This window comes from Drosophila miranda (genome assembly GCF_003369915.1).
Source record: "Drosophila miranda strain MSH22 chromosome Y unlocalized genomic scaffold, D.miranda_PacBio2.1 Contig_Y1_pilon, whole genome shotgun sequence".
NCBI classification, from domain to species: Eukaryota; Metazoa; Arthropoda; class Insecta; order Diptera; family Drosophilidae; genus Drosophila; species Drosophila miranda.
In genome coordinates, this window is record NW_022881603.1 from 51,464,915 (window position 1) to 51,484,717 (window position 19,803).

The window sequence follows — 19,803 nt, forward strand, 5'->3', positions numbered from 1 at the left end:
CAGTTTGAGTTGGATTACGGGACCAGCCATTAAAACGTCGTTCAGGGAATATCCAGATGAGGTTGAAGCGGATCCATCAAAAACGACGCGAAGCTTGGTCGTAGAACTATCTTCCTTCATGACGCAATGGTGAGGCAAAAAATATCGGCAGTTGCTGATTGACTGGGTAGGAACCTGAGACATATGGCCTAAATCAAGGTACTCCTTTATAAATGCTGCATACTGAGATTTAACATCAGGGCGACGATCTAACTTTCTCTCAAGGGTCAGGAATCTACGAAGCGCTTGATTGTAAGACTCCAAATTATATTTTGCTGGCAGCCGAACACAATAATCGCCTTTATGTAGTCGACGGAAATACTGCACAAAGTGTGCTTCACAATCTAGCTCTTCTTTGGTAGACTTTATTATTGGTTCGATGCAATTTTCTACCTCCCAAAACCTCCGAAGAAGCACCTCAAGCCGATCCTCTGGACTATTATCCTCAGCAGCTACGGCCCGAGCGCGAGAGACCATCAACGAGGAACCTTTTAAACGCGAACAACTTCCAGACACGACCCATCCCAAGCGCGTTTTCTGAATTGAAGGAAATCCTGGCAGTAGCTTGCCCTGACCAACACACAGGACCTCGAAAAACAGACTTGCGCCAATTAGCAGATCGACGCGCTGCGGCTTATAAAACTCCGGATCAGCTAGTGGTATGTTAGATGGAATGTTCCAGTTTTGAGTGTCAATTCCAAAGCTTGGCTGTCGATCGGTTATGCTAGAGGCTACAATGGCAGTGATGAGAGTTGAGTAATCCGATGAGCGAGAGTGCAGGCTAACGTTGACCGAAAATCCATCCGTGACGAAGCTAGAGTCGCCTATTCCCGAGACTGCAGTCGATGATTTCATTTTACGAAGCTGAAGCTGATTCGCGAAACGAGAAGTTATTAGATGCAACTGGGAGCCGGAATCCAGCAACGCTCGGCAGGGAACTAAAACTCCGGAACGATTTTTGACTAAGACCGTGGCCGTGGCAAGTAAAACAACACCATTCCTGAGATCTTGGGCAATAAGGGCAGACGAGGTAGTCGCTGAAGTAGAGGGCGCAGTGGTATGCTCAGACGGCGTAGACTCAGACAGTGCAGACTGAGATGGAGTATACGGCGCTGATTTCCCTTGGACTGCGGTATCTTCAGGGCTACCAAAATGAAGGAGGGTATGGTGTCTACCCCCGCAGGGACGACAGTTGCTCGAGGTGCACTGAAGTAATCGATGCCCTGTTCTGAGACAATTTATACACAACGAAAGCCGCTTGGCTTCTTTATGGCGATTTGTGGGGGACAGCGCTTTAAACTTCTGGCAGTGCTGGACCTCGTGAGCACCATCGTTGCACAGCGCGCAGCGTGCTACGGTTTGGTTCGTTGTAACCAATGTGGACCTAGAATTATTATGCTTTCTACTTCTGCCCACCTGATTGCTCAACGCATAGCTTGCCATAGAAAAGTCCATCGTCTCCAATGATCTGCATCGCTGCTCCAAGAACGAGGCCATAGATTCCCACGACGGAATTAAGTTTGCGAATGCGGGGTCGTTGAATCGTTCCTCCCTCTTCTCTTGGCTCGCTGGATCCAGTTTTCGGAGAATTTCCTGCACGACGATGCATCTTGCGATCTGCTCAGTGGTGCCCAAACCCTGGAGCGCGCGCATATGTGAATTGAACTTGTCTGAAAGCTCCCGAAGCATGACCACTGACCCAGGTTCCACAGCCTGGAGCGCCAAGATCTCATTGATGTGTGCCTGAAAGACCAATCGCCGATTATTGAATATGTTTTCCAACAAATCTATTGCCCCAGCATAATTGCCATCTGAGATTTCCAGCGACCGAACAGTCTCCAATGCCGAATCCCGCAGACAGGAACGCAAATGCTGGAGCTTTTCTATGTTTTTTCAGTCCGGATGGCTGTCGATGATGGTGGCAAACATTGAATAAAAGTCCGTCCAGTTCGCATACCCGCCGCTAAACGTCGGCAATTGTATAGGAGGCAGGGATGGTACTTGTCTACGGTGAGGTAGAAATTGCGAGCCGGCAAACTCAACCGTAGTATTTCCTCCAGCCAAGGTACAATGAAACGGCATGCGGCCGCTACTCTTAGCCATTTCCCTCATAATCGCCGCCTTCAGCGAGCTTGCAAGTGACTCAAAAATGTCACACAAACCACTGTGAATTTCGCTTCGATCCAATTCCTCAAGCTCGCCGGGAAACATCTCAAATTTGCTGATCAACTTCTCGACTTGCTCTTGCTTTACCACGAGCATGTAGTAGTCACAGTCTGACGACTCATTCTGCCAAGCGGTAGCTAACCCTTTCATTTTCTCGCATAATTCCGTTGACTTAAGCTTCAAACGAGGGGGAACGTTGTGAGTTGCTGCGTACACCGCAACTCTACAGTTATACCCGATACTAAGTCAGTATGGCTCTCCTGCGGCAGACGCCGCTAATATTGAACCACACGACAAAGAGTGCGTGCGAGAGATACAGAAAATCAGTCTGAGCGTGACGTCGGGCGCTGCGTGGCCACTGCAAATTGATTTCTTGCTTTTGGCTACAAAAATGATCCGATCTGATCCAGATTCAGCAATCTGATAGATATAGTCATTATCTATTGTAGCAAGGTAATAATTAGTGAGGCATTCAACTAGTATTTAAAATAGCATACAGCGCGCATTGGTATTTACCGCACCATCGATACACTCGGTGGGAAATACCAATAGTGAGTTATCGGATAAGAAACATGGAGAAGAGAGTGAGAGCACTTTGTAAATGGCGATTGTGAGAGACGGACGCGCAGCTAATAAAAAAGAGTTACATTAAATCACCGGGTTTGTGTTTTTATACCTATACAGTTCACTCACGCACCGATATTGGTCACTACAATTCCCGGATTAGACGGCCTACAATTTCAGAAGTGGGATACGATCAATCGCCGCCAGTGAAAAATAGCGAAAATTTTTATCATCTCGTCCGTCGAAGACGCCATCGCTGAAAAAAAAACATGTCGGACTTGGTCGGCGCGGAGGAGTTCTCGGCCGCCCGGCTGCGCGAATGGCTGGAGTCCCTCAATCTACCAAAAGGTGGAAGCAAAGCTGCCATGGCAGCGAGACTTAACGAAATACCAGTAGAGCTGCGGGGACAGGGACCACCGGCAGCCGAAACATGCGAGAACGAGAGGGAAGATGAGGCGGCCGCAGATCAAGACTCGACGAAGAGCGAACGCAAAGAGAAGAACGAAAAAGCACCGCAAGCGCCTGGGCACAACAACAACCATGGCGAATATCGAGCAGAGGTTGAAATGTTAAAACTGCAAATCGTGCTGCTGAAGCTGCAGAGCGAGAGGGAGAAGGAAGGGAGAGGAGAGAACACAACACCAGCCGCCAGCAATGACGCTGGCGTCATGTTGCTAAATGCCGCCAAAGACATGTTGCCAACATATCATGGCAACATTTCTGGAAACAACGATGACGTCACAACTTGGATCGCGCAGTTTAAGGCCGTCGCAAAAGTGAACAAACTGAAGGATGAGAAGCTACTAATGCTGCTAATGTCGAAGCTTAAGGACAAAGCATTGGTGTGGCTGCATTCGAGTCCGGAGCACATGTCGCTGCCAATCGATCAATTGTTGAACGTCATGGAAGACACTTTCCATCCCAAGGAAAGCAAACTGTTGCTCCGTCGCAAGTTCGAGTCCCGTTCATGGGCACGTGGCGAGGAGTTCTCGATGTACTTCAACGCCAAAGTGTCGCTGGCATCCCGCATAGTCATTGACGACGAGGAGTTTATTGACGGAGTCATCGAAGGTATCCCAGATGTAGGCCTGCGTAGGCAAGCCCACATGCAGTGCTTTGGCGCTCCATATCAACTACTCAAGGCGTTCGAGAAGATCATGCTGCCAAAGAAGTACGGTTCAACTGAAGGGGCAAACACTGGAGCCTCGCCAACACCCATTCGCTGCTACAACTGCAACTCTTTGGGCCACGTGGCAGGGGAGTGCCGCAAGCCCAAGCGCGAAAGAGGAGCGTGCTACGGATGCGGCAGCATGAGTCACCAGGTGTCACACTGTGACGAAAAGAAGTACAAGGTACATAACGATTATATATACAAATTTAATATATACATTAGCAATTACAATAACAAATGCTTGTCCTTAAATTGCCTCATCGACTCAGGGAGCCCAATAAGTTTTATGAAGTTATCGTGTCTAGAGCACCAGTCGGAAAATAACCTAAATAAAGTGGAAGAGCGCTCACGATTAAGTTCGAACGAAATCAAAGAAGATGATTTAAGTTTATATAAGTTTAACAAAGACAAGAAAAACAGAGAAATTGAATTTATTTTGAATAAAAATGCGGATTACGCTTATGTTGGACTAAATAATAGCAAACTTAACATCTTTGGTAAAATACCCAGTTTTGTAATTATTAACAAAAATCGAATCAACTTTGAATTACTAGTAGTGGCAGACGAGTCGATGGGCTATGAGGCTGTGTTAGGTAGGGATTTTATGAATTTATGCAAATTTAAAATTGTAAGTGACATTTGCAAGGAGAAGGAGAGTGAGACAAAAAACGAGTGTGAAATAAAAAATGAGTGTTTAGAAAAAAATGAGTGTTTAGAAGAAAATGAGTGTTTAGGAGAAAATGAGTGTTTAGAAGAAAATGAGTGTTTAGGAGAAAATGAGTGTTTAGAAGAAAATGAGTGTTTAGGAGAAAATGAGTGTTTAGAAAAAAATGAGTGGAAAATAGAGAATGAGTGTTTAGGAGAATATGAATGTGAAGTTAAAGATGAGGGTGATAAAGAGAATAAGCATGAAGTAGAAAGTGGAGGCAAGGTAGAAAATGAGTGTTCTGCAATGGTTGAGTGTCTGGAAGACAGCGATACCTGCGAGAGCGTAAAAACCAATTTCAACGAACTACCAAGCCAGTATCCAGACAAAGAAAACGACTGGGAGTTGAAAGTAGGGACAGATTGTAGCCAAGAACTCGCAGGACGACTTAAATACATGTTTAGGACAGCGTATGTAAACGCAGAAAGACCAAACTTACCACAAACCAAGTGGGAAATGAAGTTGAATTTCGAACACGAAAAACCGTTTCATTGCCCACCTAGAAGACTGTCGTATAGCGAAAAAGCCCAAGTACAGAAAATGATAGACGAATACACAGAAAAAGGTTACATCAGAACCAGTGAGTCAGAATACGTTTCGCCTATAGTACTGGTAAAAAAGAATTCGGGAGAGTTGAGACTGTGCGTCGATTATCGCACACTTAATAAAGGTATGATAAAGGACAATTACCCAACACCTCTGATAGACGACCTACTAGATAAACTGTCAGGGAAAAGACTTTTCACCAAGTTAGACCTGAAGAATGGATACTTCCACGTATTTATGCATAAAGATTCAGTTAAATACACATCGTTCACGACCCCCATGGGACAATACGAATGGTTGAGGATGCCGTTCGGGTTACGAAATGCATCGGCGGTGTTTCAAAGATTCACAAACAACATTTTTGCAGATATGGTAAAGGAAGACAAAGTTATAATATACATGGACGATATTATGGTAGCAACAAAAGATAGTGATAGTCACATGGAAATTTTACAAGAAGTGATGAGACGATTGGTAGAGAATAAACTTGAATTAAGGATTGATAAATGCGAATTCTTACAGTCAGAAGTTAAGTACCTGGGCTATTCCATATCGGGTAACGGAATTAAACCAGATACGAAGGGATTACAGGCAGTAAAAGGGTTCCCAGTCCCCACGAAAACGAACGAAGTGCAGAGTTTCTTAGGGTTATGTTCTTACTTTAGACGGTTCGTAAAAGATTTTTCTACGAAAGCTAAGCCCCTTTATGATTTGGTCAAAAAAGACAGGAAGTTTGAATTCGGTATCGTAGAACTAGAATGTTTCGAACAACTCAAAAGTAATTTGTTGGAAGCACCGATCTTGGCACTTTACAATCCCAGAGATCCGACAGAAGTACATTGCGATGCAAGTTCGTTAGGTTTCGGGTCAATTCTAATGCAGAAGAAGGGTGATGGCAGAATGCACCCGGTGTTTTATTTCTCCAAGCGGACAACAATTACCGAAGCAAAATACCACAGCTTTGAACTGGAGACACTAGCGATAATTTATGCACTACAACGGTTTAGAGTATACGTGCAAGGCATACCCTTCAAAATAGTGACAGACTGCAACGCGCTAACTATGACTCTAAACAAAAAAGAACTCAATCCACGCATTGCCCGCTGGGCGTTAGAGTTACAAAATTATGACTACAAGTTAGAACACAGGTCAGGAAGTAGAATGCAACACGTAGATGCGCTAAGCAGAGCCGTTCAGATACTCACGGTAGACACAAACACCTTTGAAGAAAATTTAATTATATGCCAAAACAGAGATAACAAACTGATGGAGCTGAGAGAAACGTTACAGAAATCAGAACACAAACATTATGAGATGAGAAACGGAATAATATACAGGAAAAAAGATAACAATACTATCCTATTCTGCGTACCCGAGGAAATGGAAGGCCACGTACTCTATAAGTACCACGATGAACTAGGGCACGTCGGTATAGACAAGATGACCGACGCTATATCGAAAAGCTACTGGATCTCAAACGTAAGGTATAAAGCCAAGCGACACATTGAAAACTGTCTAAAATGCATAGCGTACTCAGCAAAACACGGAAAAGAGGAAGGGTTTTTACACAACATACCAAAAGGGTCAGGACCATTCGAGGTAGTACATATCGACCATTTCGGGCCAGTCGACAAAGGCAGGGCCAACAAACATGTTTTAGTAGTAATAGACGCGTTCACCAAATTCGTAAGACTTTATACGACCAAAACCACTAGCACAAAGGAAGCAGTAATTGCAATGAAAGATTATTTCCGAGCTTACAGTAGACCCAGATGCATTGTGTCAGACAGAGGAAGCTGTTTCACGTCAAAAGAGTTTGAAGAATTCTTAGAACAGAGCAATGTTAAACACGTAAAGATAGCAACAGGGTCGCCACAGGCCAACGGGCAGGTAGAAAGGGTGAACAGAAGTTTGGGACCCATGATTGCAAAGCTTGTTGACCCGGAAAAAGGATTACATTGGGATATGGTAGTGGAAACAGTAGAACACGCGATGAACAACACAATTCAAAGAACAATTAATGAACACCCGAGCAGAATGTTGTTTGGGGTCGTACAAAAAGGAAAGGTTTCAGATTTACTAAAAGATCATCTAGACGAACTAACCGAACAGCGGGCAACAAGGGATATAGAAAAGATTAGAGCAGTAGCAGGCACTCATCAGGAAAAAATACAGTCTTATAACAAACAAGCAACAAATTCAAAGCGAAGGGAGCCACACGTGTACGTAGATAATGATCTAGTTATGGTGAGAAATTTCGACACTCATACAGGGGTGTCTAAAAAGCTTATCCCGAAGTTCAAAGGACCTTATAAGATATCAAAGGTGTTAAAAAATGATAGGTATTTGCTAGAAGATGTAGAGGGGTTTCAACAATCAAGGATCCCGTATAAAGGAGTTTGGGCGGTGGCAAATATGAAGCCGTGGATTGAAAATGGTAATAATGCAAATGTCACAGGGAATCAAAATGAAGAAAATGATTGTAACACGTAAACTTAGAATATTAAGAGTAAACCACACCCAACTGTAATAAATCAACCTATCTAGAAACTAAATTAAATGTAAGGAGTTCAGGAGCACTCCGGTCAGGATGGCCGAATTGTAGCAAGGTAATAATTAGTGAGGCATTCAACTAGTATTTAAAATAGCATACAGCGCGCATTGGTATTTACCGCACCATCGATACACTCGGTGGGAAATACCAATAGTGAGTTATCGGATAAGAAACATGGAGAAGAGAGTGAGAGCACTTTGTAAATGGCGATTGTGAGAGACGGACGCGCAGCTAATAAAAAAGAGTTACATTAAATCACCGGGTTTGTGTTTTTATACCTATACAGTTCACTCACGCACCGATATTGGTCACTACAATTCCCGGATTAGACGGCCTACACTATGATTCTGCGTTTTTAGTTTTCTCGAATGTGCAATATTGTGGATGCAACAGATTTTCGTCCTTTGTGGGGGCGGAAGGGGGTGAAGCGAAATTCTGAGATATACGTTTTATAGTGAGATCTAACAGAAGTGCGGATACCAAATTTGGTTACTCTAGCCTTAATAGTCTCTGAGATTTGTGGATGCCCCAGATTTTCGTCCTTTGCGGGGGCGGAAGGGGGTGTGGCGAAATTTGGACACGAAACGGTCAAGGTCCGATATCACAGGAGTGTGGATACCAAATTTGGTTGCTCTGGATCTTATAGGTTCTGAGATCCTTGAACTCATATTTTGCAATTGGCAAAGCCGACCATGAAACCTGTGTGTTAGAGAGAGACAGAGCGAGAAAGAATGAAATTGTTTTCTGGATTCTGGCTATAATAATTATACGATCTGGTTGAGACTTTACACTCTAGAACATATAGTCATCCTCTACGATTCTGCGTTTTTGGTTTTATCGTATCTTTAAAAATGTGGATGCCACAGATTTTCGTTCTTTGTGGGGGCGGAAGTGGGCGGGGCAAAGTTTTGAAATATTTTTGTAGCAGTGACATATCACAGATGTCTGGATCCAAAACATCGTTGCTCTAGCTCTTATAGTCTTTGAGCACTAGGCGCTGAAGGGGACGGACGGACGGACGGACGGACGGACAGACGGACAGACAGACAGGGCTCAATCGACTCGGCTATTGATGCTGATCAAGAATATATATACTTTATGGGGTCGGAAACGATTCCTTCTGGACGTTACACACATCCACTTTTACCACAAATCTAATATACCCCAATACTCATTTTGAGTATCGGGTATAAAAAGACACCCTGTTTTGCTCACTGGTCATTGGAATTTCGTTAGCAGCATTAATTTCCATGGTAGCGGCAGCGTTAGCAGAAAGACCAACGTCTCTAGCGGGAAGATGATCGCAAGGAGTAACACGAGCAATAGACGACAAGAACCGAGCCCAGCAAGCGAACAGCTATGTACGAACTGTATATACAAAGGCGACCGGTGTAAGAAACGTTTCTTGCGGGAAGATGACCGAAAAGAGAAGCGCAAGCCAACAGCTCCGTGCACTACCGAATATGCAGGGGAGCTCGTCCTCATACGACAGGTTAATATCAGTCATGGCATATGTTCTACGGTTTATACATAACATTCAAGCCAAAGGGGACAAACTGTCTGGACCACTGAGTGTGCAGGAGCTCGACAACGCTTTAATTCATCTCGTTCGCAGCATTCAACAGGAGGTCTACGCGACAGAGATATTGAGGTTGAAGGGAAACAAGGCACTATCGGGCACACACAAGCTGTGTGAATTATCCCCATTTCTAGATGACCAACAAATTCTACGAGTCAGAGGTCGACTGCGAAATGCAATGCACCTTCCGATAAGCCAGCGACAACCAATGATCATTCCCAATCATCATCATTTTACCGATCTCGTCGTGCGTAATGCCCACCGTCTCGCACTCCACGGCGGCACCGAATTAACGCTGGCCACTATTCGACAAATTCTGGATAGTCAACGGAAAACAAACTGTCAAACGCATTCTTCGACAATGCTTCCGATGTTTTCGTCACCGACCGAAACCAGCAGCACAATTGATGGCCGATCTTCCCCTACATAGAGTCAATCCGCCAACTCGTGCATTCATCGCCACCGGAGTGGACTATACAGGCGCGTTCGAAATTCAAGCATCCAGATTCCGTGGACACACAAACTACAAGGCGTATATCGCAGTTTTCATCTGTTTGGCTACAAAGGCAAATTCATCTTGAAGCGGTCACGGGCTTAACCACCGAACACTTTCTCATGGCCCTACAACGTTTCATCGCGCGTCGGGGCTACTGTCAACACATGTATAGCGACTGCGGCACGAACTTCATTGGTGCCGACCGGGCTCTTCAAACCTGGCAAATACATTTGAAACGAGAGCTACCCACAACTGTAATACCTGCTTTAGCGGCCCGAAACGTCCAATGGCATTTTAATCCACCGCATAGTCCTAATTTCGGAGGCCTTTGGGAGGCAAATGTAAAGTCTGTCAAAACACATCTCTATCGAGCCTTTTCAGGATATAAAATGACCTACGAACAACTTGCTACCGTGCTAACACAAATTGAAGCCTGTTTAAATTCCAGGCCATTATGTCCACTAAGCGCGGAGCCGGAGGACCTAGCTGTCCTCACCCCGGCACATTTTCTTATTGGAGATTCATTATTAGCACCGCCGGATGTAACGACAAGGGATGTTCCACTCACAGTCCAATTTCTGGAAGGACAGAAAATGATCCGGCAATTTTGGAAACGTTGGAGTTCGGATTGGCTATCACATCTTCAAGCCCGTCCAAAGTGGCGACATGAAACCGACAATCTACAAGTCAGCGATCTAGTAATTGTCAAGGATGACCGACTGTCACCCAACGAGTGGAAACTGGGAAGGATAATAGAAGTTCACCCTGGAACTGACAGTTTAGTCAGAGTCGCAACTGTTAAAACAGCATCAGGCGTATACAAACGATCGGTCTCTAAACTATGTCGGCTACCGTTGCCACAGACCTCAGAATAATCCTACCACCGTTGCTAGCTCTATTCGACCATACATGTACCATAACGAACACTTTATTTATTCACAGAGCATTCACATGTGACATCCTTTGGTTTCTAATACTGGTCCCAGTATTGGGGGCGGCATGGACGGTTTTCTAAGGGTTAAACTACAAAGAGAGTGAGAGCGCTCTAACTGCGATTGCCCACTCGGAGAACGGCGTCGTTTCATGCTAGGGCGGCGTAACCTCGTTTCCGATCACCATGAAGAGTCTTCGTTTGCGTTTCGACGAAATCACAACGACAATTAGCAGTTGCAGCCGGCCGCGCTTAAACCCGTATTACCCATTACATTGTACTCTATACGCGATTAAGATTAAAGTTTAAGTTGATTGAAGTCCAAATGAATAAATCTCGAATTGTCTATATCGTGTAGTACATTATTAAACGCAAAGATTCCCCAGAGCATTTCTGCTCAACATTGAAATCTCGTATCGAGGATTTCACAACATTTTTGGTGGCCCATGAGGGGAACCGCGTTTTAATTCGTACTATACGCATATGATTCTACCTCGTTCCGCGTTCAGTTAAATGTACAAATAAAATCATATTTTACCGGCTTCAACTGTAAACGGCAAACACAACGCAAACCAACGGTTTATCCAACAGCCGCTATCTCTCGCACGAAGCAGGGACAAAGAAGACCAGACGATAGCTCTGCGCCTGGACAGTAGCACACAACAACAACACAAGCCGACGGTTAGACAGCAGCCTCTCTCTCGTGCAAAGCAGAGACCAAGAGACCAACGAGCGTTCTGTTGCTGCACATCATCTCTAGACACAGGGCCTCAGCTCAACGCTCACAGTAGCACAGTTTCTGCTCTCCGCTCGGACAACACCAACAACAACGACTCGCAAGTTCTCTTAAGCTACGCTTTAAGCAAAGAGAAGCACTCCCGAGTACCAGAGTAAGTGTTTCGTTGTGGGTATTTTGTACAAGGTCGAAGAGAGTGCAACTAAGGGTGAGAAAGGTACATACACATATAACAGCAACATGTCAACAGCCGAGTCCCACGACCTCGAAGCCGATCCTCAGGTGGAGATCGACAATCTCAGTGTTATTCAGACAAATCTCATTGCGAGGGTTAATCAAAAGGTGCGTAATTTCAGAAAGGATGGCGCAGATCGGAAAACAAAAGCTTATTTTCAAACGCGCTTACAAACTTTGCAACGGTTCTTAGGTGAATTTGAGCAAAATCATCAACGTTTACTAATACTTCGATGTCCAAGTACGCATAGTTATGTGTCCAGCGAAGTGGCCTTTCGCTTTGATGAAGACTATACAACGGCATTCAGCATCATATCAGAGGCCTACGAAAATGTATGTCCAAGAGCACCACCGGTACAGCAGAATCCGGAGCCAGCAAATCCATCCGTATCATCAGTGCAATTGCCCAAGCTACCTGTACCGACATTTACAGGCAAGTTTGTGGATTGGCCGGCATTTCACGATGCATTTGTTCAACTCATCCATAACAACCAGAAACTGTCCGACGTCCAAAGGTTTCATTTCCTGAAGCAAGCTCTTCCCTCGGATCGCGACGAGGATATTCAGCAGATGGCGCTTGCGGGAAATAACTATGCAACAGCTTGGAGTCTCGTCCTCAAGCGATACGACAACAAACGGCTGCAGTTTATGTACCATATGAACGGTTTGTATGACTTGCCACAGTTGACAAAGGAGCAGTCTGCTGATATAAAACATATGCTTAATGTTGCGACGGTTTGTCTCAATGCTTTCAAGAATCTAGATGTTCAGCATTGGATGGCTCATCATCTCACTTCCAGACTGCCAAGCACGACACTGCAAGCTTGGGAGCTCCATCTCGGTAGCTCTGCCGAACTTGCCACCTTTTCTCAGCTACAATCATTTCTCAACGACCGTCTCGTCAGCATCGATGTGTTCGAAAACCGAGGCCACTCCACGACGCGGACACCTGTACCGCAGGCTGTCAATCAAAGGCACCCGAAGAAGTCAGTTGGCAACGTAACATACAAGGGCAACAGTTTCCACGCCAAGACTGCGGTTGCCGAACACACTCGCTGCCCTCACTGTAGCGACAGTCACAATCTTCGGCATTGCCCGGACCTTTTGTCCAAGGACTGCTTTGCAAGGAAAGCCATCGTCGATCATGCAAAGGCATGCCTCAACTGTCTGAGCCGTTCCCATGCACTTTCAAAATGTACCAGTAAAAGGAACTGCACGCAGTGTGGTCAAAGACACCATACACTGCTGCACTTCCCAACTCCTGCTCAGGTGGCAACACAGCCTCACGCAGCCTCCCATAGCGCTCGTTCCGGTAACTCCTGGCAGTATACAACGAGCGACTCATCTGGCAGGGCTACACCTACGCAACTCTACGCTAGGACCCCACTTCCTACTCAGAGCACTGCACAGCCTCTCCCAGTTGTTCCCAACACTAGTTCCGGTGGTCATCCACAGTCTGCAGCGACCGACTCGTCTGTGAGAACACACTCTGCGCAACTAGTCTCCGCTACGGCAACGCATCACGAACCCAGCACTGTCCTTCTGGCCACTGCCCTGGTCACAATCCACAACCCCCACACTGGTCAATCAGCGGTGGTACGTGCGTTAGTGGATTCAGGCTCGGAAGGAACCCTCATTACAGAGCACACAGTGCAGGCTCTCAACCTCAAGCGGCATCCAATTTCGGCAGAAATTGCTGGAGTTGGGACCACCTCCAAGAACAGGTGTACCTACACTACAGAATTGGCATTAAGTTCTTGTACTTCGCAGTTTTGTACTACCATTGATACTGCGTTTATACTTAAAACGCTTACATCGCAATTACCTTCAAACTCCATCAAATTGCAGCAATGTCCTCATTTGAACGGAATAGAACTCGCCGATCCCAGGTTCTACAAATCACAACGGATTGATCTTCTGCTGGGAGCGGACGTAATCCCACAGATCCTGCTTTCAGATATCCGCAGAGGAAAGGAGAACCAACCAATTGCACAGCACACCCAGCTGGGCTGGATAGTCTTTGGTCGATCCACTTCCACACGCTCACACGCTGTCACCATTAGATGTCACCACAACAGGCTAGAGAATCTCGTCCAGAAATTCTTCGAAATGGAGCATCTCGGTTCTGCAAAACAGCTCACACCAGAAGAGCGATGGTGCGAGGAGCATTTTAAACGAACTCACATCCGTCAACGAAACGGCAAGTATTTGGTACGGTTACCACTTAAGCGTTTGTTTGACCCTTCGCAGGTGCTAGGCAATCACGTCAAATCGCGATTAATCGATTCCAAATGCTTCAACGAAGATTCCAAAGGCAGCCGGAGCTGCAAGCCAAATATTCGGAAGTCATGAAGGAGTACTTTCAACTAGGCCAGGTGACCAAAGTAACAACCAAGGAGCAGCAGCATTGCATCATTAGCAAGGAGAATGGAATCGAGTCCACATGTTGCACCTTGCCTCATCACGCAGTATTTAAAGAGGAAAGTGTCACTACTAAGGTTAGAGTAGTATATGACGCCTCCTGTAAAACGTCAAACGGAAAATCGCTCAATGACGTCCTATGCACCGGACCAGCGCTCCAAAACGATCTAGCCGGCGTGGTCCTGAATTGGCGTTTCCATCGTTTTGTTTTTGCTGCCGACATTCAGAAGATGTATAGATGCATTGACATGAATGCAGAGGATTCGCAATATCAACGCATCTTTTGGCATGACGAACACAACCAAGTAGCTGAGTATTATCTCAACACAGTTACGTTTGGAACCGCTTCAGCTCCTTACACAGCCATTCGCGTCATACATCAACTGGCGCAGGATGAACGAGACCGATACCCACTTGCGGAAAGGGGCCTTCGACACGAAATATACGTGGACGACGTACAAAGCGGAGCTTCCACTCGCGAAGGAGCATTAGAAATTCAAAATCAATTGATCGGAGCCTTACGATCAGCAGAAATGGAGCTTCGAAAGTGGTCTGCGAATGACGCTTCTCTGCTACAAGAAATACCTCCAGACCATTTATCTCATAAGACATTATTAGAGTTTGAGTACCAAGATCCCGTTAAAACCTTAGGCCTCTATTGGCATCCACATCAAGACTATTTTGGGTTCAAGATAAATTTTGAAATCAGTCACGCACATACTAAACGTTCGTTACTTTCCACAGTCGCCCGACTGTACGACCCATTAGGTTTCATCACGCCCTGTGTCATGACCGCGAAGGCGATACTCAAGGACTCATGGATGGCCCGCATCAAACGCAACGATGGCAGCCTAGCACAACTGGACTGGGATGAACCGCTGCCAACCGAACTGCTTGATAGATGGCAGGGATTCATACAGAACTTGCCATATGTCGAGCAAATTCAAGTACCACGATGGCTGCGCTTCAACATCCACGAGCTTGCGTCATTACAGCTACATGTTTTCTGCGATGGATCATCACTGGCGTATGCAGCATGTGCATATATTCGTGCAGAGCTACCAAACGGAATGATTCAAACTCATTTGCTAGCTGCACGCAGTCTTCAAATTCTGGATAGTCAACGGAAAACAAACTGTCAAACGCATTCTTCGACAATGCGTCCGATGTTTTCGTCACCGACCGAAACCAGCAGCACAATTGATGGCCGATCTTCCCCTACATAGAGTCAATCCGCCAACTCGTGCATTCATCGCCACCGGAGTGGACTATACAGGCGCGTTCGAAATTCAAGCATCCAGATTCCGTGGACACACAAACTACAAGGCGTATATCGCAGTTTTCATCTGTTTGGCTACAAAGGCAATTCATCTTGAAGCGGTCACGGGCTTAACCACCGAACACTTTCTCATGGCCCTACAACGTTTCATCGCGCGTCGGGGCTACTGTCAACACATGTATAGCGACTGCGGCACGAACTTCATTGGTGCCGACCGGGCTCTTCAAACCTGGCAAATACATTTGAAACGAGAAACGTTCCACCTCGTTGTATTTGTATCCTAAGCGGTAAACAAATCTTCGACTTTTGCCACCTCTTTTCGTCTAACTCGCCTCGTTTGTGCGTCGTTTAACTTCTTGATTTTGTATTGCTGTGACGAAACACATAATTAAACGAGGGGGAACGTTGTGAGTTGCTGCGGACACCGCAACTCTACGGTTATACCCGATACTAAGTCAGTATGGCTCTCCTCCGGCAGACGCCGCTAATATTAAACGACACGACAAAGAGTGCGTGCGAGAGAGACAGAAAATCAGTCTGAGCGTGACGTCGGGCGCTGCGTAGCCACTGCAAATTGATTTGTTCCTATTGGCTACAAAAATGATCTGATCTGATCCAGATTCAGCAATCTGATAGATATGGTCATTATCTATGATTCTGCGTTTTTAGTTTTCTCGAATGTGCAATATTGTGGATGCAACAGATTTTCGTCCTTTGTGTGGGCGGAAGAGAGTGGGGCGAAATTTTGAGATACACGTTTTATAGTAAGATCTAACAGGAGTGCGGATACCAAATTTGGTTACTCTAGCCTTAATAGTCTCTTAAATTTTTGAATATCCCCAGATTTTCGTCCTTTGCGGGGGCGGAAGGGGGTGTGGCGAAATTTTGAAACAAACTCGTCTCGGTCCGATATATTAGGAGTGTGGATACCAAATTTGGTTGCTCTAGCTTTTGTAGTCTCTGAGATCTAGGCGCTTATGGTTTTACTCTAAGCAAAGCCGCCTATGCTACGTGTGTGTTAGAGAGAGACAGGGCGAGAAAAATGAAATTGTTTTTTGATGCTGGCTATAATAATAATACGATCCAATTCAGATTCCGCAGTCTTAAAGATATGGTCATTCTCTACAACTCTACGTTTTTGGTTTTCTCATATCTTTAAAATTGTGGATGCCACAGATTTTCGTCCTTTGTGTGGGCGGAAGTGGGGGGGCGAAGTTTTGAAATATTTTTGTAGCAGTGACATATCACAGAAGTCTGGATCCAAAACATCGTTGCTCTAGCTCTTATAGTCTTTGAGCACTAGGCGCTGAAAGGGACGGACAGACGGACAGACGGACGGACGGACAGACAGACAGGGCTCAATCGACTCGGCTATTGATGCTGATCAAGAATATATATACTTTATGGGGTCGGAGACGATTCCTTCTGGACGTTACACACATCCACTTTTACCACAAATCTAATATACCCTAATACTCATTTTGAGTATCGGGTATAAAAAGATAAATTGAATTTAAATAAACAAATTAAGTGCATATACTAAAACGTCTCAGAGGAGTCTCAGTTTACCAAAGAGAAGTCTCAAACATTAGGTGTGTTGGTGTGCGATGTATTGTACAAGAGGCTGCGTGCCTTGTGTTTATATATTTTTCAATAGTTATTGAGCATGCCACTGAGCATGCAAAGAAACTCAGGGCAAGAACAAGTGGTACAATGGTAAGTGCCAAGTCCGGGGTGTAGGGAGATTAGCAGTATGTGTTTCTTCCTGTGAGCCTGTGAGGGTCACCACGGGATTCAAATACGGTATGAGCGAAGCTTTTATATTATGTCTAAGCACACAAAAGCACTCAAAACATGTGAGTTCTTTCAGAGCAGAGGTTTTCGTTTTGTTTCGCGTCGAGTCGAGTGCTTGTAGACCTGAAAACTGCTACTGCTACGCCCATCACCAGTGCCTTGAAATTCCCATTACGAAGTGAACGTCTGATCTCGAAACTGTAAAACCTGGCACACGTACACTTCTCCGGAGAGTAAAACTTGACTGGAACATAAAACTTTGAACGAGGGGGAACGTTGTGAGTTGCTGCGGACACCGCAACTCTACGGTTATACCCGATACTAAGTCAGTATGGCTCTCCTCCGGCAGACGCCGCTAATATTAAACGACACGACAAAGAGTGCGTGCGAGAGAGACAGAAAATCAGTCTGAGCGTGACGTCGGGCGCTGCGTAGCCAGTGCAAATTGATTTGTTCCTTTTGGCTATAAAAATTATCTGATCTGGTCCAGATTCAGCCATCTGATAGCAATGGTCGTTATCTATGATTCTGCGGTTTTAGTTTTCTCGTATCCTCAATATTGTGGATGTCCTTTGTGGGGTCGGAAGGGGGTGGGGCGAAATTCTGAGATATACGTTTTATAGTGAGATCTAACAGAAGTGCGGATACCAAATTTGGTTTCTCTAGCCTTAATAGTCTCTGAGATTTGTGGATGCCCCAGATTTTCGTCCTTTGCGGGGGCGGAAGGGGGTGTGGCGAAATTTGGACACGAAACGGTCAAGGTCCGATATCACAGGAAAGTGGATACCAAATTTGGTTGCTCTGGCTCTTATAGGTTCTGAGATTCTTGAACTCATATTTTGCAATTGGCAAAACCGACCATGAAACCTGTGTGTTAGAGAGAGACAGAGCGAGAAAGAATGAAATTGTTTTCTTGATTCTGGCTATAATAATTATACGATCTGGTTGAGATCTTACACTCTAAAACAAATAGTCATCCTCTACGATTCTGCGTTCTTGGATTTATCGTATCTTTAAAAATGTGGATGCCACAGATTTTCGTCCTTTGTGGGGGCGGAAGTGGGCGGGGCGAAATTTTGAAATATTTTTGTAGCAGTGACATATCACAGAAGTCTGGATCCAAAACATCGTTGCTTCAGCACTATGCTCTGAAGGGGACTGACAGACGGACGGACGGACAGACGGACAGACAGACATGGCTCAATCGACTCGGCTATTGATGCTGATCAAGAATATATATACTTTTTGGGGTCGGAAACGATTCCTTCTGGACGTTACACACATCCACTTTTACCACAAATCTAATATACCCCAATACTCATTTTGAGTATCGGGTATAAAAAGACACCCTGTTTTGCTCACTGGTCATTGGAATTTCGTTAGCAGCATTAATTTCCATGGTAGCGGCAGCGTTAGCAGAAAGACCAACGTCTCTAGTGGGAAGATGATCGCAAGGAGTAACACGAGCAATAGACGACAAGAACCGAGCCCAGCAAGCGAACAGCTATGTACGAACTGTATATACAAAGGCGACCGGTGTAAGAATCTTTTCTTGCGGGAAGATGACCGAAAAGAGAAGCGCAAGCCAACAGCTCCGTGCACTACCGAATATGCAGGGGAGCTCGTCCTCATACGACAGGTTAATATCAGTCATGGCATATGTTCTACGGTTTATACATAACATTCAAGCCAAAGGGGACAAACTGTCTGGACCACTGAGTGTGCAGGAGCTCGACAACGCTTTAATTCATCTCGTTCGCAGCATTCAACAGGAGGTCTACGCGACAGAGATATTGAGGTTGAAGGGAAACAAGGCACTATCGGGCACACACAAGCTGTGTGAATTATCCCCATTTCTAGATGACCAACAAATTCTACGAGTCAGAGGTCGACTGCGAAATGCAATGCACCTTCCGATAAGCCAGCGACAACCAATGATCATTCCCAATCATCATCATTTTACCGATCTCGTCGTGCGTAATGCCCACCGTCTCGCACTCCACGGCGGCACCGAATTAACGCTGGCCACTATTCGACAAATTCTGGATAGTCAACGGAAAACAAACTGTCAAACGCATTCTTCGACAATGCGTCCGATGTTTTCGTCACCGACCGAAACCAGCAGCACAATTGATGGCCGATCTTCCCCTACATAGAGTCAATCCGCCAACTCGTGCATTCATCGCCACCGGAGTGGACTATACAGGCGCGTTCGAAATTCAAGCATCCAGATTCCGTGGACACACAAACTACAAGGCGTATATCGCAGTTTTCATCTGTTTGGCTACAAAGGCAAATTCATCTTGAAGCGGTCACGGGCTTAACCACCGAACACTTTCTCATGGCCCTACAACGTTTCATCGCGCGTCGGGGCTACTGTCAACACATGTATAGCGACTGCGGCACGAACTTCATTGGTGCCGACCGGGCTCTTCAAACCTGGCAAATACATTTGAAACGAGAGCTACCCACAACTGTAATACCTGCTTTAGCGGCCCGAAACGTCCAATGGCATTTTAATCCACCGCATAGTCCTAATTTCGGAGGCCTTTGGGAGGCAAATGTAAAGTCTGTCAAAACACATCTC

General features: G+C 45.5%; 1 protein-coding gene across 1 annotated transcript; it reads left to right on the plus strand.

Moving 5' to 3' along the window:
- The first annotated feature begins 2,805 nt into the window (after window positions 1–2,805).
- On the plus strand, window positions 2,806–4,424 carry LOC117191321. The gene is made up of 2 exons (XM_033396222.1): window positions 2,806–4,121; window positions 4,192–4,424. Exons 1-2 carry the CDS (start codon window positions 3,039–3,041, stop codon window positions 4,219–4,221), a joined length of 1,113 nt encoding a protein of 370 aa, XP_033252113.1. The 5' UTR covers window positions 2,806–3,038; the 3' UTR covers window positions 4,222–4,424.
- The last annotated feature ends 15,379 nt before the right edge of the window (window positions 4,425–19,803 follow it).